Source organism: Scatophagus argus, chromosome 19 (genome assembly GCF_020382885.2).
Source record: "Scatophagus argus isolate fScaArg1 chromosome 19, fScaArg1.pri, whole genome shotgun sequence".
Classification (NCBI taxonomy): domain Eukaryota; kingdom Metazoa; phylum Chordata; class Actinopteri; family Scatophagidae; genus Scatophagus; species Scatophagus argus.
The window spans coordinates 12,407,511-12,432,499 of NC_058511.1; the positions used below are offsets into that span (position 1 = coordinate 12,407,511).

General features: G+C 40.7%; 1 protein-coding gene across 7 annotated transcripts in view; it reads right to left on the reverse strand.

Annotated features, from left to right (window-relative positions):
• Positions 1-156: 156 nt before the first annotated feature.
• Positions 157-24,989, reverse strand: part of itpkb (inositol-trisphosphate 3-kinase B) — a 34,265-nt gene continuing 9,432 nt past the window's right edge. For 3 of the 7 annotated variants that reach the window (XM_046373160.1, XM_046373158.1, XM_046373159.1), the window contains exons 2-12: positions 20,655-20,846; positions 20,039-20,204; positions 19,455-19,736; positions 17,698-18,651; positions 7,769-7,868; positions 6,918-6,955; positions 6,637-6,812; positions 5,844-6,048; positions 4,260-4,361; positions 3,663-3,734; positions 157-2,992 (exon numbers count right to left, since the gene is read on the reverse strand). In XM_046373160.1, the coding sequence (XP_046229116.1) occupies positions 2,783-2,992; positions 3,663-3,734; positions 4,260-4,361; positions 5,844-6,048; positions 6,637-6,812; positions 6,918-6,955; positions 7,769-7,868; positions 17,698-18,651; positions 19,455-19,736; positions 20,039-20,204; positions 20,655-20,701 (2,352 nt within the window). In that variant the 5' untranslated portion in view covers positions 20,702-20,846 and the 3' untranslated portion in view covers positions 157-2,782. Of the gene's footprint in view, positions 2,993-3,662; positions 3,735-4,259; positions 4,362-5,075; positions 5,440-5,746; positions 6,049-6,636; positions 6,813-6,917; positions 6,956-7,768; positions 7,869-17,697; positions 18,652-19,454; positions 19,737-20,038; positions 20,205-20,654; positions 20,847-24,989 lie in introns of those variants that run through there. The other 4 variants (XM_046373163.1, XM_046373162.1, XM_046373161.1 and 1 more) reach the window with 4 other exon arrangements.

A 24,989-nucleotide genomic window follows, 5' to 3' on the forward strand; every position in this document is an offset into this window, starting at 1 on the left:
CTTAGCTTCACACAATGACTGCAAAAAGGAGGTTAGGGTTAGCTAATCTCTGCCCAGAGGTAACATCTTGTTTCCAGTCTTTATGCTAAGCTAAGCTAAGATGACCAGCTGGATCATCATTGGATGCTTCTAGGGAAAAAAAAGGTAACAAGTGCATTTCCCCAAAACGTCAGACTACTTTAACAAAAGGCACTGCATGGAATTACAATCAGTATGTTTCTCTGTCTACTGTCACTGCAAACATCAACTGAAAACCATGGCATTTAAAATATGTGGTAGAGTGGAACCTACTCACTGCTTGGTTTTTATTGTTCATCAAGAACATGTTACATTACGAGACATTTCTTTGTTTGCATTCCCCCACTGAAATAATTCATTATTATCTGAACAACATCAGTCTGTCCATAGCCACATCCAGTGGTTTGGATAATGTCCACAATGTCAGCGATCTGCCCCGCTGCTTGACTTCCACTCCTACTGTAACACATGCTTGATGACAAAACAACCAAACAACAATAACAAAATTCAAAATGTCACAGTATCCCATTCCAGTAACTAAAAACTAAATACATTATAAATAAAAACTGAATGAAATACAACTTAAGCCCAAACTTTAAGAGGATAATAAGCATGCACCCCTGTAAGACAAAGCACAGAAACTGACAGTTAAGACTAAGAGGAAATTCCATCATGACATTTGAAGAACGTATTTTCAGTTGTCTGACTTGGCTTTGTAATGACAAGGCACTGTATAGCTTAAATAAGATTGTTCATGGCTGTTAAGTGTTCCACAGGATTTGAGTACACTAAAATAATGTTACAAAAACTACATCAAACATAATAAATCTTACTGTACAGTGTGAACAATCCCAACAAAGTGTGAGAATGGTGATAAGTGTTTGGCCAGGGAAGTACTATGGACACCATGTCAGCTGCAAATATGAAACAATGGCCCTCATAACATACTGAAATTAACTGTGAGATGCTTAATTTAGCTTAACATAACTGACAGTTATTGCTAGATTACTGTGGTTCAAACACGGCTGCCACGGAAACCTTCACTGACCAAAAGCAGAGTGTGACTGGTTAAACAGAGGTGTAAAACAGCTAAAAGACTACTTTTGTTTTTTCACTGTAAAACACATCTAAAATCTCATTTTTGTGAGTAAAAACACACTCAATTGTACAATCTCTAACAGTTGAAATTTGACAAGTGCCGTTTGTTTGAAAAAGAAATGGACAATATGCTGAAGTTGTGGCCAAACACACCAAAAAAATCTAATACAGTTAAGTTCAGATATGCTAAGGAAGAAATGGAATTAAGATGGGATCTAACGTGAGATTGCGTGTATGCAAATCGAGGCATTTCATGTCAGATATTGGAGTTTCAAGCTCATATTTTTAAACCTACTACTTCTGAAATTTTGATGCGATTACAGCATTCTTCAAATTAGGCTAGCATAGGTGCTGGTTTGTAGAAAAGGGAGAGAATAACAGTGTCTTTTTGATGCTACCAACACGTAAGAAATTTTCAAATTCCAGGCATTAAATGATTTCATGATTATTATTTATGATTATATTATTTTATGAGAATTCTTAATTTTATTTTCAATTATCATTATGAACAAATCCCATGAAAGGACCAAAACAAACAATAAATTAATCTTACAAGTATTTTCCATATAGCTTAGGCTTGATATGGTTTGTCCTCTGTGACACCAAGGTCCATGAAAATAAATCTACACGTATTATTTATACCAAGTTAATTAAACTTACAATCTTTGGGTTACTGTTTTCTCAAGTTCAGTTACCAACTGGGTTTCTAAAAACAAGTATTTCAAGGAAAACTCTGAACTAATTATTCAGCTTATGTCAAATATTTAATGCGGCACGTGAACTTACATTTTTGAGTTGAAACATCCTAAAATGATTTACAGTGTGTGTGAATTAATCCCTGTTCCAAACAAATGCATTATTCCCTCCTGTCTGAGTAATATGTCCAGCTGTATTAGAATGCTATTTATTTAAGATTTAAAGCTTCAGTAGGAACAAAGGGACTTGGAATTGACTGAGAGTCACAGACAAGGCTGGGTAAATATTGAAAGATGGCTTAATACAGTCATACATTGTGCCAATTTTTGTTATGGTAAGAACTTTGAGGCTGCATGCTGGCATGAAAGTCTAAATTGAGTTCAGATGAATCATTGTTTTTGGTCTTTTCATGGGATTAGTTTATAATTACATAAATGTAGAAGATCACCGTATTTAGCCTTCAATTTGCATTTGACAGTCTACATCCTTCGCTTTCAGTTGGAGAACTCCAGTAGTAAACTGTTGTATTTGAGGTATAATGCATATAAAAACAGAATTTTGTTTTACAGCAGACATTTCCATATGTCACACTAGAAAAAACACAGTTGTGACATTAGCGATATTGTGCCTGCTGCCTAATGAGCCATTGTTCATGTCATTAGTTCCTACTGTGTTTGTCCTGCTGTGACAAGTCAAAATGTCTGCTGCAAAAAAGGCCAATTAGAGCCTGGACTTATAAGGATCACATCAAATAGCATGTGGATTGGAAGAGATGGTGAAATTCACTGAATATGGACGAAAAGGTTGGCCACATGTTGCAAAGGGATGACGTGGTTTCCGAAATGAGGACAAACATCTATGAAGGATTCCTTTAGGAAGTCCAAACTGTTCTCCATAAAAAGGAAGAATGAGTGGAAGCAGGTGTTTTGTTTCCGAATGTTCACTTGGATTTCAAAGAAAAACCCTGACTTCAAGTCTCAGAATTCACCATGGATGAAATGATGTCCACCAAACTATCAAGTCCAAAAAGGTAACCATCTTCTCTGTTGCCCTCTACCCATGAAGCTCGGTGGGTTAGTTCCTGCCCGTCAGGAAGAGGCGTGGTTTTACCAAAGTCGATCATCCAGATGTTGGCCCGTCCCGTACTGTCGTGAACAAACAACAAGGAGCTGCCAATCACCTGCAGAGCATGAGAAAGACAAGAAGATGAATAAGAAAACAGGAAGCAATGACTAAAACAGCTTTATTTGTTTTGGGTGTTTTTACTCAACATTACGTGTTTGTTTGTGTTCCTCAAAAACATGTTCTCATTTCCTCTTGTGTTACTCCAAATTTTTACATTCATGTCTACGTGTCATTTATGCTTGTTTGAATGTTTGTATGAGAGTGTGATGCTCAAATGTGTTCACATGTGGTCAGGGCTGTCGCTGCCCAGTTTCCATGACGAGACCTGCTACGTCTGAGTGTGTGCTGCGGTGTTCGCTCAAGTGAGTTAGTGTCACCGAATAACACTTAATACTCGCACAAAAAATTACACATTAGATGTATACTGCCACAAATTAACCAGGACTGGGACCAGTTTAAGTTCTGTATGTAGTATGTGCTGCATTCTGTTAAATTAAGTTAGTATGTCAAAAGACAGTGTAGAGAACACGAAAATTCACACACACTGAGCTGAGGCCAGTTCAGATATACAGATATTAAATACATGTACATTTTTCCACACAATTTCTTTATGAGTCATGTTTTATTTTTGCCTTTTGGGTAAGATTAGACAATATATTAATTATGTATTTCTTGGAGTTGCAGTGCTTGAGCAGCAGTTTCCATCACTGGATGTCTTTCTTTACCTCGTGTGTTTTGAAGAATGGGGAGATCTCCAGAGTGTTTCTGATATCCTTCAGCCTGGTTAAATAACCGTTCTGGGGGGAAAAAAACAGCAGAAGCTTTTATGTTTTCTTCATCCAGTTCTGCCAACTTCTGTTGCAGTCAGTTTTGTTGGCTGCATTAATACTGGGCTGTTGCTGATAGGGTTAAACAGTAAGCTAGTCTGATACACACAGTGCAGCTTTTATAAGCAATTTTCAGAATTAAAACATGGCTGTCAAAGCTAAATGTCTGTCTTGACGTCTTTAAATTAAAAAAAAAAAAAATCAATAAGCATGCTCAAAAGCATGCACATGTACACAATGTGGTCGAGAGGCCCAGGGAGTTCCCAAGGACTTCCCTTTTCTTCTGGCCCAGGAAGGTTAAGGTCACAGTGTTGATCTGTGCATATGTGTGTGTGTGTGTGTGTTCGTGCGTTAAAAGAGCACTCAATAGTCCAAACTAGAATTCCAATCCTTGTTTGTTTTTCTGTACTGTACAGTGGTCAAGGCTGTTCACACACACACAAACACACATCTGGCTGTCTCTGCAAAAAAAAAAAAACACACACACACACTTACCAGTATGTCCTTATTTCCTTTGACAAAGTCTTGGAAGGCTGCAGTAACTTGCTCTCTCGTCTTTGTTTTCTTAAAGTCTCTGTTCACTGTCCCGTCCTCCTTCTGCAGAGGGGAGTAAAGAGAAGAATCTTAGGGATCATTAGGAAATAATAATTTATATTTAGTATATCTGCTCTCTGTCCTCATAAATTACAGCTTTAAGGATTCTTGTAGAGAACGCAAGGATGGGAAGGGAAGAAGGACAAGGAGCTGAGGAGGGAACAGCACGAGAAATACAGAACAAACCAGGAGTGGTGGAAAAGAAGGAAGCTCAAGATATTTTTAGAGATTTAGAGATACACTTTGTTTAATGTCATAAACTTATCATTTCTGTAGCCCCTTGACAAATCGTATGTATTATAATGCAATGTATTGGTTGTTTATTCCTACATTTTCAGGAAATAGTGAAAAATAGTCATCCCAGTTTCCCAAAGTCCAAGATGACACAAGTTCACTTTAACAGTTACTCAATAATGAAAACAGTTGCAGATTCATTTTCTGTTGAGTTATCAAGTGAGAATCTACAGGTGTTATTTTTGGGCCTAAAGCCCTCATATGATCCACAGTTGTGACTTTTGGCATTACACAGACATTGATTCATTGCACAATTCTGTCTTTGGAGTCCAGATGACAAGAGCTCTCAGCTATTTTGCAAAGTCTCACACAAAAGAGACAATCAAGCACACTAGCATAAGCCGCTAGCAAGTAGCAGCAAGTAGTAACAGTGGTACAGTGCATTAGCATCAGAATGTCTGTGGAGATTCTCAGTCATCATTCAGACGCCTTGCTTTAACTCTTTGATTAGCATCAGAAGCAGGATCAGAAGTTGGAGCCAACCAGTTGATTTAGAGTGGAATAAATGAGCTTTTCTTATTCTGTTGGCTGCCAGGCAACAAGGTACTATTTGGAGCCAAAACTATTTTTCCCTTTATGGTTCAGGTCTGAGTACAGCTTGGTCTCTCTTTCTCTCTCTCTCTCTCTCTCTCACACACACACACACACACACATCATACCTTACCACCATGCACTATTTTCATACAGCTTACACAAGCTATATAATATACACATAGTTATACTGATGCACATGAAATGCATGAATGGCACATCCACACTTTATTTCTACACACACACACACACACATCTCTGTTTCTGGGGATAACCCTCAGTGCAGTGTCATGGCAACAGACCACTGGGAGGCTGTTAATGTCCTTATATAGCCACAACCCTCAAATAAAGACAGCAGAGACGGCCATTTTTTGTGTGAGTGAATGTGTGTGTGTGTGTGTGTGTGTGTGTGTACAATGTCAGTGGCAGATGCTGAGACATACAGAGCTGCCACGGACAGGCCTCATATGTAACAAAGGAACTCCTGCACAAACATATACTTCAGAGGAAGTTGCTGTTCAAAACAGGAAGTTAGATCATGCCCTTGAAAGACCCCCCCCCACACACACACACACATGCACTGAACCCTGGAAGAAAAGAGGGAAGGAAGGCTGCACACACACAGACAGATACACACAAATTTCTCTTTGTGAGTCTTACCTTGACTCCTTCTATCCTAAATCCCAGGGTGGCTGTTGAGCTTATGGTCTCCCTCCACTGCATGTATCTCGGTTTGGTCACTACTTTCTGCTGGTTTTCCTCTGGCGTAGGTGCATCAGGGTCAACCTCAATCATTTTCTGATACATGTCAGGCCTTGGAGAGGGCTTCTTACGAGCCTTGGTCAGCTCTTCCTCGAGGTAGGTTCTGAAGCAAAGAAGAAAGGTGTGGGTGAGCACGAGTAGAGAGGAGGCGGTAGACAGGGTGAACGACAAGGTGTGAAAAGACATCCATCTCCAAATAGCGTGACACAGCAGCTCACAGTGGCCTTCAGAGCTAATATGATGCTTAATGTCTGTTAAAGGATAATTCTGATTATTTGTAATTTAGGTCATATTTTTGTAGCTTTGGCCACTATTTCTGTTGCTGTTGCTAAAAAAGTTCACCACAGTTTACAGGCGAACCTTGTGCTTTACCTTTGGCATTGTTTATGTAAGTTTTCATGTGCAAAGAGGGCTTATTACACAGGCGCTCATACTTTGGGTTTTAATCCAAAGTAAAGGGGTGAAAGCTTGGGTTTGTTGCCATGTTGTGCTGTTAGTATATAGTATAATTATGACCAGAACTGTCAAATACAAACCTTACAGACTAAAAAAAACATGTTTGTTGTGTGTTGAGAATGAAAAGTACATCAAAGTTCATTTCAAAATCCATGACTGTTTTCAGAGGTAAAGTGGCACCATGAAAGCACCCACCACGACGCTATCTCGAGATTTATGTGATGTGTCTTCTCACCTCACTCCCATCTTACAGTCCATCACACATGGGAAGTCAAACTCGGCCAGCAGATCCTCCATCTGGTTGTATTTCTGGCCGTCCTTCTCTACATCTCCATGGTAACCAGGGACATACTCGCGTAGCGCATCCCCCATTAGGAGGGACAAACAGCGCTGCTCACAATCACAGTGTTTCTGAAGGATATCAACAACCAGTTATTGGCACTCTGTAACTATGGCTACCAAAGAAAATTTCTGTAGGGAAAAAAAAGGTGTGATTGGTGTGAAAGGGTGTCTTACTTTTAATATACGACCGTTGGCTCCCGCCTTGAAGCTCCCTGTAAAAAGACACACTTTTACTGTGAAGCAGCTGCAGTGGGTTAGTCAGGGTTAAAACAATGGTAGGTCTACTGTGATGTTTCGCCTCATTTTCAGATCAGTTTCATAAAGGTGAACTGGTTAGGTGAGGAGGAGCTGGTCTTAGTTTTATTTGGTCCCCAGCATCCGAGACACCTATTCCAAGGAAGGATCACCAGACATTTCCCAGTCCTGCTGCTAACTATCCCCCCACACGTTTCATCTTAGGGCCCTGACTTCCAAGATACATGTGGCACCAATAAAGACAAACTAATGCCCAACTCCAAAAAAGCTGGGAGGCTGTGTGAAAAATAAATAAAACAGAATGTTATAATCCTTTTTAACATATAGTAAATTAAAAACTGTGCAAAGTATTTTTAACGTTTCACTTCACCTTGGTAACAGGTGATAGTATCATGATCGGGTATGAAAGACACATCACTGAAAGACTCAGTCGCTAACAAGCGGGAATGTTTCACCACTTTGTGAAACATGATTGTATAAAGGATATTACTGCATATAAAGATTATTACTACATGGGCTCAGGAACACCATTGTCAGTTTGTTTGTAAATGGTTGCAATCTGTTTGTTCAACTTTTTTTTTGGAATCAGATCATGCCAGTTGCAACTGGTGTCATAAAGATAGCTCCCACTGCTCCACCAGCCGGAAAACAACTTCAGGTCACAACTGCAGTCCCACCGACCGCATGGTGTGCCAGGGCCCCTAGAGTTCTGTCTCTTTTATATTAATTAATTTAATCCATTGAACCACGCCAGTTGTGAGTCCACATACCTGCGTGCCCAGCCAGTTGTATCCATGGATATTTCTTCTTGAAGGACATGACAAACGGGGACCAGTGCACCATGTTCTTTATCTTCTTCCAAGACTTGTGCTGCACACAAAACACAAAACACACACAAACCCTTCAGAATGATGCTTCACCAGCAGATCTGAACATGGAATTTAAGGACAACATGCTACCCCAGAATTTGCTCTGTTTGTTACCGTCTGACTTGTTCATGTCAGCAAAGACATTTACGGTCTAAGACTCATCATCCATAAACATGTTTAAACCAAAATGTCTTTTTTTTTTAAACTGATGTGAGTGGATGTGATATCAATGTTTGTTTTTATGATTGTGCAAACTATTTGGACCTCTTTGAAGACATGACATGTGTATGAGACAGAGTTTTCCAACTCACTGCAAACTTTCTAAACATAATCTTGAGCAAGTCTAGTAAATGTTCAGTCCCTCAGATGGCAGGGTAGCAGTAAGTTCTCCTCCGGAAACTCTTGGCTGATCCACTGCTTTTTTTTCCACTGTTTCGTTTAATGGCCATGAGCAAACAAAACAGGCCTTTAAACACATGCACCCGCACGCACACACACACACACACAAACACACACGGTGGGGCATCCCTGACCCTGGGGGAGCTGTTTTCTCAGTCTCTTTCTGCCAGCTTCTTCCACACTCTCTGTTTTTTTTCTTCTCTAGCTGCTTTAGAATACTTAAACTAAACTTGGGAGGATCGAGCTGGGGTTTCCCCTGGTAACACACACACACACACACACACACACACACACACACACAGTTCGTCCAAGGGCTCTCCCTGTCCCTGGCAAGGATACACTGAACTGCGGGACTCCTGCCACACACACAAACAAATGCACACACACAAACTCATTCACAGAGACATATGCTGTCTGCGGCACACAAACACACTCACACCAAGTTGTTTTCAGCATCAACAGCTTTCATCTTGTTGACCACAGACTGACTGAAGTCTGGTTCTGCCTTTTCTCTGGCTCTCAGGTCCAGCTCTCTGTCTTTGTGTTGATCGACTTGCCCTCTGCACATATATCAATATTTAACTGTAGAGGAAAAACATGTTTAGGCTGTCTAAAAGTACTTTGTGTTCCCTGCATAATAATAGCGTTTACTGGATGCATACATGACAAGTTAAAGTAAATATTTGAAGAACATATAGAGATGTGGAAAAACACCAGAGAAAGCTTACTTTTCTTTAAATAAATAATTGCTTAGACTTTCCTCAATAAATAAACCCTGCTGATCCCTAATATTAATCCTCATTTTATTATTTGTTTAGTGTACAGCATGTTGCAACACGTCATTGAAGCCAGAGTACATTAAATCACACTTACTAAGTAACTTATTCAAAAGAAAGACAGTTTTTAGGCCTGCAGCATTACATCAGATGGAAAAACTCCAGATGTCTTGTTCTGTGGGTTTGAACAATGCTTGGCTGTGCAACACTGGCAGAGAGATCAGCGCATGCAGCACAAACACGAGAAATGTTTTGACTAGCTTCACCTTAAAAACACATCAGACGCTTGAATGCAATTTTATATTCCAGCAGAAGTAAAAAGTCTCCCTTAAACGATCGGACCTCGACAGCAGCTCTTCATTTTCCGTAGAGACAATATTTATGCTGAAATGTCCTAACCTACACAGGTGCAACAGATCTGTTCTCTTCATGTCAATAGAGTGATCACACACACAGATTTCCTGTGGCCTGAAAATACCAAGAGAAATAATATTATGTCTACAAATAACCAGAGAGGAAAGAGGAGAGGAGCAGAGAGGAGAGGATAAGATGAGACAGAAGAGGACCATAGAAGGAGATATATAACCCATGTCACATAATCTGGACCTGACGAAAATTCATCAGCTGATAGCATGACTATCTATGGTTAGACGCATGCACACACACACACACACACACACACACACACACTTTCTCAGCTATCTCCTTCTCTCTGTCTCAAGAAGAATCACATGAGGGGTTTTCTCTGCACTGCTGAAGGAAAGAAAAAAAAAGTAAAACACACACACACACACACACACACACACAGATCACATGGTGGAAACTAACTACAACATGGGTCAGCTAAAAGAGAGCGACTTGACCCTGGGATGCCAAAAAGATTATTAGCATCTGAAGCAAGTTTTATACTAGTATTTCTGGAAGTGTACTGAACTGATTTATTGGTTACAAATGTTTCATATCTTCCAGCTTATATAAAAACAAAATAATGGATATCATGATTCTAGAAGAAACACATGCACTGCCAGCATTGCTTGCAGAAATTAAAGTTGAAATAAAAGAAACTCTCAAACAAAAGCTGTTTCTGGCTTCTAGTTATAGGAAATATAATGCTGATGACAGACAGAGGGGTACAAATAAACTGAATGGTATTCCCCTTCTCGTTTTTTCCACCATCTCTAGCCAGTTAGCGAGAGAGCGATCAGAGTATCAGGCTACAGCTTGGTAAGAAGCCAGGGTCTGCACTTTCTCTGTCATCTCAGACTGTCATCTATCTACCATGTTGCCCCCTTTACAGCTAGTGTATATGTGTGGTTGTATGTGTGTGTGTGTGTGTGTGTGAGAGAGAGAGAGACAGACAGAGAGAGAACCGGAGGGGAAAAGAGAGAGAGAAAAGACAAAGTCTGTACTAACTCATGTGTGAGCAATAACACATGTCACAGATTTAGGAGGTAGAGACATTAAAATGCAATCAGAAGAGGAGGTAAGTTTGGTTTGTGTGTAAATGAAAAAAAAATACAAAAATTACCAGCACTATTACTGCTCTATAAAATAATGCTAATAATAATAACACTCCAAAAGCTGTCAAACATCACTAAACAAGGACTAAATCCAGGTATAAAAAGCATTCGGCAAGCCTGACACAGAAGTACCTGAAGGTGGCTGGTGCGGACATGGACCATGGTAATGATAAAGATGGCTCCCACTGACACAACAACACTCCACAGTGAACACAGCCATTCAGACCACATCATGGCCGATGCACTCTCTGTCAGTCAGGGAGGTGACAAACTGACAGCAGTGATTATTTGTCCAGCTCTCCTGCTTCTCTTTCTCTGCACGCTCCTCTTTCTGCACCCCAAACAAGATTTACACATGCGTGTGTCGGAGTGTGTGCAGTGATAAACAATTGTGGATCATTTGATTGGCAAAACAGAGGACAAACATTATCTGGCCATGCAAATCTCAACTCAGGTTACATCAAAAACACAGATGGAGCAAAAGTGTGGTGTGTGTGTGTGTGTGGGTGGGTGTTTAGGTGTTTAAGTGCGAATGCACACTATATGCCGTGTGAATGTTGAGGCTTTGTTAAAAAAGCAAACTAAACCATGTATGTGTATATGTGTTTTTGCATTTAAACGTGTTTGAGTAAGCATCTGGGTTAGTGTGAGCGTATGTGTAAACGTGCACATGTTTGCCTTGAACGTGGCTCTCTGTATGTGCTACACAGAAAGATTGTGACAGAAGTTACAACACGAGTTAAGAGCAGCTAAACAGCAGCTCCCACACACTCGGAAACTACTGCAATGAAACAAATGAGTTTTTAGAAAGTAAAAACTATATGCACGTAAATGAATTTCAACATTGTCTGTGTGCAATTATACATAAATACACTGTGAGGGTTTGGCTTAGAACCAATCAAAGATATTCTGGTATCTTGTGAAACGATAATTTCACAGATGGCAGATGACAATCGCCTTTGCGTCCGTGTGTGTGACAAAAAAAAATTAGCATGGATGTGTCCAAATGTGTGACATGTAGATTAAAAAAATGCTGATGGAAAGTTAAGTTTCAAAAGACTGATGTGGCAAATGTTTGTACTTGTAGAAATGTTTGAAGAATGTGTGCTTTTTTTTTTTTTTCACAGGTACACCAAAGGTCTGAGAAAAAAGATACACTTTAATAAAGATCTTTACGGCTGAATCCAGCTCACCAATAAGACCACGACATGTTAGAAATCCCACCAGAAATCACGTTTTACTATCCACAATAGTAAAACGTTAGGAAGCAGATAATTCCTAAAAGAAGCTCTCCTAGGATGTTATATTTACCTTTTTCCACAGACTGGATTGAGGGACCTTACTGTTGTTTTTTTAAAGTAATGTTCATAACTTGTTCTCCTTTACACCAGCTCTGGGGGTCCATGTACACTAGAGTCTTCTTGGAGATATTTTTACCTTTATAGAAGTCGTGTCTCATTATTCAGGCACCTTTGGTTCTTTGGAAGGTAACTATTTTTTTTTTTACCATATTTGTTATAATGGTGTTTTCAAGTGTTTTTTTCTTAGATGAGTGGACATGAATCCAACGCTGGAATACAACTCAAGGAGGTGTTTGAATTGACAAGCCCACATACAGTCTCTCTCGCTTCTTTTCTCATCTTAAAACTTTCCTCAAAGTCAGCCTCTCTGTCTCTGTCTCTCACTCATTCTTCTTCTTCTGGCATTCTCCCCGTTTCTCCTATCTCTGTCCCCAGACCAGCTGGATGACAAGCGGAGCGCAGGAAAAACAGTAAAGTTTCCATTGAGAGAGGGGGAGAGAGAGAGAGAGAGAGAGTGAGAGAGAGAGAGAGGAAATGGTAAGAGAAGGAACTTCTTGCAGACAGGAAGTGGGGGGGGGTTGCCGCTTGCCTCAGCGACAGTATTTTCCACATCCGCCGCTGACTACAAACAAAAGAAAGAAAGAAAAAAAAGCCTGGCCCTCTGTAAACAACAGAGAGAGCACAGAGGAAAAAAGAAGCACTGGGGCAAAGAGTTTCTATTGGTCCCCTTGATTATTATCTTTTGAAAACATGCATCATTTTTCAGCATCTGCACGCAAGTTTTAATGCAACACACATTTGCACTACACGACTTACTTATTGAACTGTGCAATTAGCACATACTGTATTGAAAAGCATGTCACCCCAAACAATGTGCACAGATGTAGAAAAATTTAAAGATGATCAGAGTTACACAAGGCAACCAGGTGTCACTCATTTGCATGCAGGGAGGAATGAAAGGAGGAGGAGAGTAGTGAGAATGGTACAACAAAAAAAAGAAAAACTCAGGGCAAAGGGTAACTCTGGGTTACAAATGTGTAATGTGAAGAAGCAGGGGAAACACTGATGCACGCTGATGTTTTCAACGGAGAAGCACTGAGGAAACAACAAGGCTGATATCGCTCACCACAAGGTCCCCTTGCAGATACAAATATTGCAACTGTCTGAGTCTGCACAGTTTAGGCTGAGACACACACACACATCACACCCAAACACACACTTGCACACAGACTAAATTAAACTGCAGGGACTCTAACGCAAGCTAAACAACCATGCAGTAGATGTTCAGAGGCTGCATGATGAATCTCTTGCCAACCAAGGCTGGCCAGTGGAAAAGTAGCTTTGCAAAACTGACAACTATAAAAGGCATGAAAAAAGGACACCCAAAAGAAAAAAGGCTTCAGTGTTTGTGACGAGGCTGTTCACTTAGTTTGCAGCTGAATAATGTAGTGTGATAAGGAGGACCAAACTGAGGTCACAATGGAAAATTAAAGACCACATCTGACTTTAGCTCTAGACCTAAATCAGCCTGAATTCAATGAACCGTGCATGGTAGTGTTAATGTGCAACTATCAAATCTAATATCAAACAAACAGCATATAAATAAACCACACAACATAGGCATTTCACAAAGAAGTGCAAGTTGTCTGAGAGGCGTGCATCACATCCAGCAGGGTTTCCCCAGCGTGTCTCTGACAGCTCTGAAACCAAATGAAACCACTTCACTTCTGCATGGGATCCAATAGCACATTCTCTTCAAACCGTCTGTAACTACAGGCCGACCTGACTCCTCTGTGGCTCGGGGGTGGGGAGCCGCGGGGCAGGGGTCGACGCGAACATGCACACACATGGACACATGCCAACCTCACACACAGAAATGCCAAATAAAGAATTGACTGGTGTTTCCCTTCTCACAGTAAATCAGCTAGGCACTCTGTAACACACACACAAATTAGAGTTGGACACGCACTCATAAACTTAGAAACTCTCTGTCACGCACACATACAGCTGTGAGAGGGAAACTCAGTTTGACGTCACAGGGCTGCTAGGCAACCGGCCGCCGTGGTAGTGAAGATTTTCCACTGCAGCACAAACACGGCGCGTCTCAGTGTGTGTGTGTGTGTGCGTGTGGATATTTTGTGCCAACCCACTTTTGCTACAGTTCAGTTGAGCTTTTCGTTCAGTCCACCACCCCCCCCCCAAAAAAAAAAGTTGGGGATGAGGTTGGATTCACCGTTGGATGGTGTGAGAGAACATTTCTAAGGGTCATAAAAAGGGATGTGAGTCAGTGTGACATAAGGTACAGCGTCTTTGTGAGACACTGTTTTGCTCTTCAAAGTGCAACTAGCAAAAGTCGTACAGAGGGTGTGTCAGTGTTAGCATGTGTGACTGTGTGTTTTACAGTTGAGCAGTATGGGTGCAGTCTTCACAGACACATCTGTTTATATAACGGATGCAACTTTTCAAGAACCACATGGGTATTGACGTGCGTCCAAAATAGTAATGCATCCCAGGCTTTTCTTACAGTGCAGAGAGAGCATGAGAGGCCACACACCTTCTGCATCATTTACCTGCCCCACTTCCGTGCTACTGTAGCTTCTGCTCCATTAACTTCAGCTTCTTTCATCAGTCTTTCGCAAAAGGCTGAAGCATGACGCTGTGGTTTTTCTATATGTCGTACAAGTTTAAACACGAGGGGAAAGAATATGAAAAGCTAATTAAAGCCGTATCTGTAGAGTGCTGTTCAGTTTTTAAGGCTGCAAAAAAAACAATCTGCTGGTTCACCATCCAGAGTGCAAGGGGGCAAGTTTAAATGACACATTTTTGTCAGTAGAAACAGTGCATACACAAACACATTTGTTTTATTGTGACATAAAACATAAAATAGTAAATCTTCATATCTGCGAGGTGGGAACCGAGAGCTATTTGTCATTTTGCTTGGAAAGTAGTTCAACAGTTAATCAATCACAAAACAAGTTTAGAAGAAAAATTTTCTGTAGATGATGGCTGATTAATTGACTAATGTACTGAGGAGTTGGCTACTGATAAAACCCATGATTTTTCCAACTTGTCTATGCTCATAATCTTCAGTTGTAATGCGATTCAGGTGTTTTGATAATGTGGTCATTTTTTAGTCAAATGTTCTTTATTGTCTTGAGTCGGGTTAATTGCATGACAGAATGTCTTATTATTAAAAAATAATATCCGAGTGTTTGTCATTTTCCATGTATCTCTATGAATATTGATGTGTAGTTGTTTTAACTGATAGAGTTGATGCTTAAAGGTAAATGTCACACAAAAGCTGACAACTGGGTGTCATCTCAACTCTGCTGCCGGCAGATTCTTCCTTTTTCCTTCTCCAGAGCTCAACAGAAGGTTTGTAGAAAGAAAAACAGATGCCAATCTACTGCAGGGCCCCTTTCACTGCCAATTAACCAGAACAGGAAAACACTGGCAGCACATACTTACGTACCCTCTGACACAAAAAGTTCAGCCAAACAGTGTCTATATATGGCTCTGTTCAGATTCAAGCTTCTATCATTTAAACATACACACCTAAAAAAAACTGTTAAAACTGAAATAAACCAAAAAATGAATTACCAAAAGAAATCAGATGTGTTTTGACTGTGTTTGTACCAAAAAAAAAAATTAAAAAATGCCACTCTCTGAGGTGAATAATAGAAAATGAGCAGGATAATGAATGAAAACTTTATCACATTAATACTTTCCTATTTTGTATTAAATATTTTCAGATATTTTTCATCAAGCTTGCAGGAAAGTGTTGTTTGCACACTTCTTTCTTCTCTTTCTCTACAGCCTGTGTGTATATAATAGTACCAGAGCTACACATGTTCCATAATGTGAAAAATGTCCTTAAAGCATAGGGACCGTATTGTTCCTGAAATAACTAGTCATGACATGAGGAGACACAGTATGTTTAATACACACATGCACCTAATATACAGTAAATATTGTGCAATGTTTCCTCTTCTGCTATCTTTCTTTTGTCTCTTTTCTTATGCCAGCCTTACTCTCAAGCTCACAGTGTGCTTTTCTCCGTCTTCCTCTCTGAGTATCACTCCTCTTCTCCCTCACCTTCTTCCTACATACCTCCCACACAAGCAAGCATGCTTTATGTGTATCTGCATGTTTGCCTCTTGCATGCACACACCAGGTTTCCTTAAACTACGGATCAGGAACTGTGAAAGGCTACAGACAAGAACGAGAACAACCCGTATGTTTGACATCTTTGGGCTACGATGGGGGGGGGGGAATTCAGACTTTTTAACAGCAACTATAAACCTAACACTGTCCCTTAGTCTGCTGCAAGTCCCAGCAGGAGCTTCTGTTGCTTTCTCTGCCAAGATTAAGGAAAAAAAAAAAAACACTGACCGGAAATATGCAAAGAGCAATACAAACTCTATTCAAATCCATCAGCCAAATTCATTTAAACAAATAGTTTGTAATTCATGTCAGCTGGGAGACCTGGGACATTGGTTTAGGGGTAGGTCGTGTGATTAAATATGCAAGTAGACTGAATCCTATCCTATAAAGCTGGAGTCTCATAAATCTTGCACTCCAGTATAACCCTAGCAAGAACATTTTAAGTTGCTGCTTATTCTCATGATGACAGTGCTTAATGGTTTGAAATTTTGCAGTGATCACTGAGTATGTTAACGCTTGTATGGTCAGTTGTCTTGTACATTTTTAAAGCTCACATATGATTCATTATAGTACAGCTGATAAGAAGTGAATATAAACTCTTTCCTCCTCAAACTACAAAGATATAAATGAAAAGATTTCTGAAGTCCTAAAAAGGGACACTTTGGGGACTGTCACGTTGTTCATGACACTGGTAAAAATCAGTTACACAATCCGTCATTAAATCGTGTTTCAAAGCAGAAGTGAGATGGCCTTGTGATCTTATCTAGCTACAAATAAAAACACATCCACCCACCCACCTACACACACATACCCAAACAGGCCTCAGCCTCCTCTTTGAACGGTGTCCAAATGCAAGCGAGGACTAAGTGTGTGTGACTGGCAAATTCTCTTGCTTTCCCATTTTCTATCACCCGTGCTCTCTCTCACACACACCCTCACATTTCCCACACACTAAAAAACACACCTACACACACACACACACACACACACACAGGTCGGGGCACAGAGCTAGCTTTGTTACTGTGAATGTCAGCCATTGCTCAAACAGGGAGCTATGGCCAACAGGAGCACTCAGCAACATGCACTGGCACACTCAAACAACACACAACATGCACACACACACACACACACACACTGACATGCATATATTTTGAGACACTGAGATCCACATCAAGATGGGCTCATTCCCTGGCAGGATCACTTGCAAAATCATCAGTTCTGCAGAAGCTGGATTCTGAGTTCTGACACATGCCCTTTGTCAAACCCCTCCGTTTATTTAGAATTATCAAAAATATCAAGGCTCATGTCAAGAAAGTAACAGACCTTTTCACACCTGTTAGTTTAGCATATTAATCATTATAATGTACTAAATTTTGTGCTAATCCACGTAGTAGATGCTGACATATTACACAAGATGGTTAAGACATTTGACCTGCTGGTAGTGCCAGGATAAGTCAGGGAATCAGGAAGGTCAGTAGGCTATGTCCTCTGTGCACTACAGTGTCATGGCTAAACATCTAACAATTGTTGAGATATATCAGCCAGAATCTAAGTGGTGGATCGACCAACAGATCAACCACTGCAGTTTTAAACTACAGCAGGTCAACTGAAGCTCAAGCAGGTTGTAGATACAGGCCACACACACTAACAGACACAAGCTGAGTACTTACTGCTTTCTGTTTAGAACTAAGGAGTGCAGGGTTGAGAAGATGCTCTCCTTTCTCCGTATCACTGGAAACATCCTCTTCCGACTCTTCCCAAGAAGATGAGAAACCAGCTGAAGAAGCAGAGGAGGATGACAGCTTCCTGAGGGAGCGGATGGAGGAGTTCGGGCCAGGCACAGGGCTAGAGCTGGGGCTAGGGGTGCCACATAGTCCCTGGTCTGAGCCGGATCCTTCACAAGTTTGAGGCTGGCTTTCCAGACCGTGGTCAGTTACTATGACTGCAGGAATGGAAGGAGAGATGGAGGGAGAGTAGTTGGATGTGTGATCGCTGATATCTAGCAAACAAGGGGAGATTTCACTGCTTTGTGCCCGAGGAAAAGCAGTCGTTTCGGGGTTAATCTCCAACCTGTTTTCTTCTGTCTCTACCAGCATCTCAAGGCACAACCAGTCCCCTTCTCTCTCTGTCCGTTCTCTTTTGTCTCCCAGTGTTTGTTTGTTCTCTCCCCACTCCTTTTCTCTCAGTCTTTCTTCCTCTCTGACCGTTGTTGCATCTGGATTTAATGTCTCAAGGGGAGGCTGAACAACAAATGGTCCATCTAAACAGGGAGTTTGCATTGTCGTTTCAGAATGCCGGCCATTTTGACCAATCAGTGTCTTGTTCTCAGTGTTTGTTTTAGTGGCACTGCTGTCTTTCTCGCCTTCGTCCAATCCTCCTTCTCTCCTTTCTTCCTCTGTTGTTTCTTCCTCCCTTTCTTTTCCATTCTGGACAACATGGGATACTTTACTCTCTTGTGGGTGGGTCATTGGGCATTCAAGGGCTGTGTTTCGCTGACTGGGATGGTTTTGGGTTTGGCTAGGCGACCGTCTTGGAGACCTGGGGCTGCGCTGAAGCTCACTGTTTAGCACCTGGGCACGAATTCCGGAAATCTGAGCCTCGAAAATGCCAACTTTACCCCTGACCTGAAAGATACAAAGAAAATAAGGGTCTAAATGCAGCTACAGTTTGGTTTCCTTGGTCTAACTGTAGAGTGTATCATTCCACAGGTGCAGTGGTATCAGCAAAGCCTTCACCTGATGTGAGACAGATAAACTGACATAACAAAAATGTCAAAATATCACATACTAGCAATATTAAGAAAATGAAAAATAAAAATGAGCCTCAGCTCAGCTCTTTTTTGGCATTAAAAACTGTTGGCGAGCTACAACTTCAAAGTGTGACTGTCTCTTCAAACTGAGTACAAATGTAGGCTGGAGTACAAAACCAAAACAAAAAATTAAACAGTGGTTATGTAAAATCCTAATTAAATTTATGGACACAACATAACAATGTAATGCACTCGATCATCAAATTCATTTTGGTCTATCTTTAAGTTTCATTAATGTATATTAATTTACAAACTCAATTAATTAATTTACATCTTTGAAATGAAAACATAAAAAAGCCTTTTCTCAGACTGGATGTTCAATTTCCCAGTCCTTTTTTAAATTGTAAAACCATAACACAAACAGCTGAATACTATAGTAGCAACACTCTGACATCATCCCAGCTGGGTGAGAGCGGTTCTTCCAGGCATTGTCCTGACATGCCCAACAAATCAAAATGAAGCAGTAAATCATTCAGAGTTTGAATGGATTGCTCTGTACTTCTAAATGATTACATTCCTAAAGACAAGCACATCTAGCAAGTAAGACAGAGACAAAGAAGACACAGGGGAAGATATGGAGTCAAATGGACAAAGAAGAAGTGGCACATGTAAAATCACCTTAACGTTCTGCAGCTCTTTGTGTATCTGCAGCAGCTGTGCCTGGCGTCTCCTCTCCTCTCGCTTCTCTCCTCCCGTCTCTCCTCCCCTCTCCTCCTGCCCTTCTCCTTCCCCTCTCTCCTCGCCGCCGGGTGAGCTGAGTCGTCGGACCCGCTGGCCTACATTGACTCCTAGGAGCTCTGGGCTTCGTGGAGAGGGGGAGCGAGCGCGAGGGGTGGGGCTGGCAGAGAGCGAGGGCGAAGCGGGGAAGACAAAGGTTGGACCCAGGGCTTGAGGGTTCGTCTACGAGCAGACACACACGATGGGATTAGGGGCGCTCCGAGAATAACTCCCTCATATCAGTATATATATTGGTTATTTATTTTGATAACACTGCATAAACTAGCAGTACAACATGAAGCTGGCGCTCATTTCATTCTTTCTTTTCTTATTTCTGATGTAAATTCCGCTGGACAGTGGCCACTGTCGCCACAAGAGGAATCGGTATCAGTAAGTTGGTGGTTAAATTTAAGAAATAGGATAGGACAACATGTAAACAGCATTTTCAGATTTAACTCTCACAGGTTGGATGCTGGCTGAGTTACCTTAGGGCTGGTTGGGGAGTAGAGGCCTCCACCATGCGCCCCCCCACCCAGTAACTGACAGTAGGTGCTCCGATCTGGAACCGGCAGCACGGGTCGCCCAACTGGACTGGTTCTAGCTGCAGAATTGGTACTAGAGGAGCCTGGCTGGGTGTGAAACTGATTACTGCTGCAGAGAGGACAGGAGAGGGTTGGTTGTTTTGTGTGTATCAATAAATAAATGAATGACAAAGGCTACGAACCATCACAGTAATGTGTCACACTGCGGTGCCTCTTAACAGAAAAAAATACACATAATAAATAATAGTCAAACAATCTGTAATATAAGTCAATCATCATATCACACATTCAAAGTGTGAAGCTCCAAAAGCTTAACTTGCTTTGCTGAATAAATGGATATTTTATGCATTCATATAAGAGAGTAGACAACAGTATCATATAAATCATCACCATGTTGAGCACCTGTGTAGCATAAAAATGAAATCTTACCAGTCCAGTCTAACAGCTTCTCGGCTACAACAAATCATGCTGACAAACGTGTTTTAAATCACATTTCCTCTACAAAAGCTCTACAGAAGAATGTGACAGACACCATTTGAAAAACTAACACAAAACTGACCTGTTCATGACTCCGAGGCCGTTCAGGTTCAGGGCAGAGGCTGCCATCCCCGCGGCCAGGCCAGGGGCTCTGAGTGCTGGGTACACATCTGACAATCTCCCTTGGAGCTGTAGGGAGGAACAGTTTTCAGTGTTTCTTCGGCATTCAGTCAGCAGCAGCAGCTCCACACTGCAGGAAAATCCGCTGCTACTGCTGAAAAAGGAAAAAGAATCAAGCAGAGATGTATCAAGTTTCAAAATAAAAAAACATTCTTTAAAAATCAAAATAAAATATTTTTTCAGGAAAAAAAAAGGACAGACACAGGAAGTTCAATTTCCCATTCCTTGAAAGCCATCCCTAACTGCGTCATGGACAAAGAAGATTATTCATGTAATCCGGTTGTTAACTCAAAATAAAAGATATCACTGTTAGTGCTGGTATTCAAACTGAAGTAAAGAGAAGGGAAAGTTGACGGGGAGAAGGGTGGACAGAGAGACAGACAGAGATTAAACTGAATGAAAACAGTGGATCACAACACAAAATAATCACTAGAAACAGTTTGCCTTTTCTCCTGTTAATGTTTCATAGAAGCTGAGATTTGTTTAATGCTCATTTGAATCACACAGCTGTTTTATTACAGAGCACAATGTTTGTCTTTTCAGTGGCAATCATTTTCCCTCTCTCCAAACCTTAATGTTTTTAACAACCTCTCCTGTGTATGAGGCATTCAGTGCTCTTATTTCATGGTTATACCTAAACTTGTTCTAAAAAGAGCAACAACACGGTGGCCAAAGTTCAACCTGAACAAACCGTGACAGGGTTTCGCTGTACTCAGTAGTGTACAGCTCCACACTGTTGAAAACTGCTTCAGTCTAACAATAAAATAAGTTTAAGGTAACATTCTTTCAGGGAGAACATGAGGGAGGCAACTTGGAAAGGGTAAAAAAAAAGATGGAGATACAGAGAACCATGCAGAGCAAGGAGAATGAAAAAGGGCAGGAGGTGGAGACAGGGAGCAGCATGGACTAAAAGTAGCAGCAGAGTTAAACACTGAAAGGGTAAGGAAAGCAGGGGAGTGAGGGAAAAGATGGAGAAAAGGCAACAGTTCAGCTGTGGAACCTCCTCGATCTGAAGTGACGCAGATGAAGATGTGCAGAGACACCGAGAGTCACTGAATGAACACTTCTGTTTTTTCTTGCAGAACACAGCACTAGCACTGAGTGTATTTTGAAAGTTAGGTGGATGTCTTGAAACAGACTTATCATTCCGGCGACAGGATCAAAAGCATCTGTGTCTTTGGTTTATTTGATTTGAAACAAACGCTTGATTTTAACTTGGCTTTCTATTTAAGCTGTGTGGCAGCACAAGGGTCTAGCACCCTTGCAAGAAACAGGACTTCAGGAACCAAAAGCTGTTGTTTTAGCTCCTGAACTGCAGGAAGGGAAACTGTAGAATGTGCTGGACATGGATACATACAGGCTCATTATTTTAGTGCTTTATATAAGACATTTTTAAGTATACAATACCAACTGTAACTATGCACTAACTACAATTTTCAGCACCTTGCATTTGACTTATAGTCTGCTTTGTATAATGTGAGATGATCAAGATGGTCATTACTAGTGTGCAGAACTGCAAACAATCACCTTATACGAGAGTATAGTCGGTAAAATATTTACTGGTGGTGAAATGAGTTGTGTGTGTTGCAGAGTAGCATGGCCTAACACATATATTTTTTTCACTTCTGTCTTGCAGAACAGTCAGTAAATCTGAACTGAAAACAAAACCCTTTTTGCTCCAGCTACGGGACTCATTCAAGCACACCGGTATTCTTGTCATGTGCTGAGCGGCCTTGGGATGTGATTTGATTCCAGATAAGTTAAGAGATCAGGTCATAAGCAACAGGGTAAACATGGGATTTCCTTGTTGAGGAGTGACGCACTTCAAGACAAGCAAGAAGGAATCTAAATGTCTCATCAACTGACAAGCATATTAACCAGTGCAACCATTTTTTCACAACATATAATACGTCACTCCATTCTGCTTGCTGGATGTTGACATCCACTAAGTTTGAGTGAAAACAACACCGTTCAGGCTTGGAGAGGGCAAAGAGAGTCATGGAAAGAGGGGGAAAAGGAGGCAGTGCAGGACAGGGACCGGGAAAGCTGGGTGAGGAGGAGGGTGTTCACAAGCTGTTTTGGTTTGGTTGCTCATTCTGAATCTTTCATGCAGAAGTAGGAGATTTATGTTCTGTGAAACAGCACAGTTACTGTAATGAAGCAGCAGTGGGCACCGGGAACCATTTTTACACTACACATTGCATATGGTTAGCTGCATCCCTAAGCGATTTTTTCCCTCTTTGCACTAAAGGACAACTCTGGGTGCTCTGAATTATTTGCTTATCATAAAGTCCGCAGAAATCATCAAATTTATATCTGATCAAGCATGAAACAGTACAAAAAACAATATGTCTCACATTTTAAACCCTGAGCTGACTGAGTTAAAGTTACTTGACAAGACACAAAGGCCTTAACTGTAAGGCTTCATATACAGAGGACATACATTGCACCCTAACCAGCATAAAAATAAATGTAGTGTACATTTTGGGAGAAAACAATAAGGAAAGCCTTTAGAAAAGTCACACAACAACACATTTTGTTTCCTCAAGCTCACTCTGATAACCACTTGTCTCCACCTCCCTTACAGATAATATAGTCTTGAAATGATAAATGTCTCTGCGGAAAGTGAGCTGGGCAATCTGTGAGCACTACGTTGACTTTGCAGACGTTGTAAAGGGACAGTTCAGCCCGAAATCAAAAGTACATATTTTTACTCTCGGCTGTAGTGCCATTTTAGCCACTTAGATTATTTTGGTGTGAGTTTAGGAGTTTGGGAGTTGTCAGATCTAGAGATCCATACCACTGTGCACAAGGAAGAGTGCATCAACTCATGGATAAGAGGCTAGCTAAGTAAGCTAGCTAAGCTAGCTAATGTTACAGCTCATCCGAGAAGGACATCATTAGTGTTTACATCCTATCACATCTTGAGCACAAGCCTCTCGTCCATGAATAGATGCATGTTTCCTATGGCATGGCGCAGTTCAGTAGAAAGACTTTAGGATTATGACATTATTGTAGTAATTAGCAACAGGATTAGGAATTAGTAAACCATCATCCTGACCACAACCATGACTTTGTGCTCAAATGCCACAATGCCGAAAAAATAAAAATAAAAATCACAACCTTCAGCACACCGAAACTGGTGACCAGATGATTCATACATAGATAAAACTATGTAAACTATGGCGTGCATTGCCTCAGAATATTGTCCTTCTTTCAGAAAAGCTTCATATCAGATTGAGTGGGACAGTGCGAGTTTGCAAACTGTCCACTTGCCTAACACAAGCGGGCAATAAGCCTACATGCAGTTCACTAAAAGCAACTCAGCTGATAAAAAGTTTAGAAAATGCTGCTGATTCCCTGATATTTACATAAAAAGATGGTAGACTGGGGTGATATGAAGACATATGAATAACATGCAGATATGATATAGATATGTCTACTGCACATATTTTTACATCTCTGGGTGCATTAAGTCATCGTAGGCAATGTAACACATCAATGAGCAGGGTTAATTTTTGGTAATACTGGATTTTTACATGATCTTTGCATCAATGAGATGACCACAGGATTTCCAAAAAATATTAATATATCACATGATATATCAAGATCTAAAATTGCTACACCACAAAAGAAGGTTTTATCTGCATTATTTTAGCCGACTGGGAGACTAGAAACAGAGAAGCATTCGTAAATCTTAATGGTTCTCAGAGGGATTAAAAGGAAGGATTTGAGGGGTATCCAAACTAAGTGAGGTGTAGCTAGAGCTGCAGCAATTTGTGAGATATGAGTCAATTGACAGAAAATAACTATTTTAATAATTCATTGTTTGTTGATGTAACTTTTTATAAAAAAAAAAAAAAGCCAAACATTTCATCGCTCCATCCTCTCCAACACGAGGATTACTTCTCTTTTATCAGCATTAAGTGAATATCTTTGGATTTTGGACAATGTAAGCTGATATTTAATGATGCTTGGATATGACGTGATGGGCAGCCAAAGACATAACCTCAAATCTAACATAGCATTGTGTTCCTGTAGCTGATCCCACTTTGGATCTGCTTGCAAGCTCGTAAAATTATTTGTTGCTTCACAAAATGTTTTTTCAAACCGTCCATCCCCTCCAGCTTTTCTCTTTTTATTAGTGTTGTGCACAACATTCAAATGATGGTTTAGCTGAAGAGCAAATTTGTGAGTCTGAGCTATTTGGAATCAATATTTAAATTTCAGCTTTTAA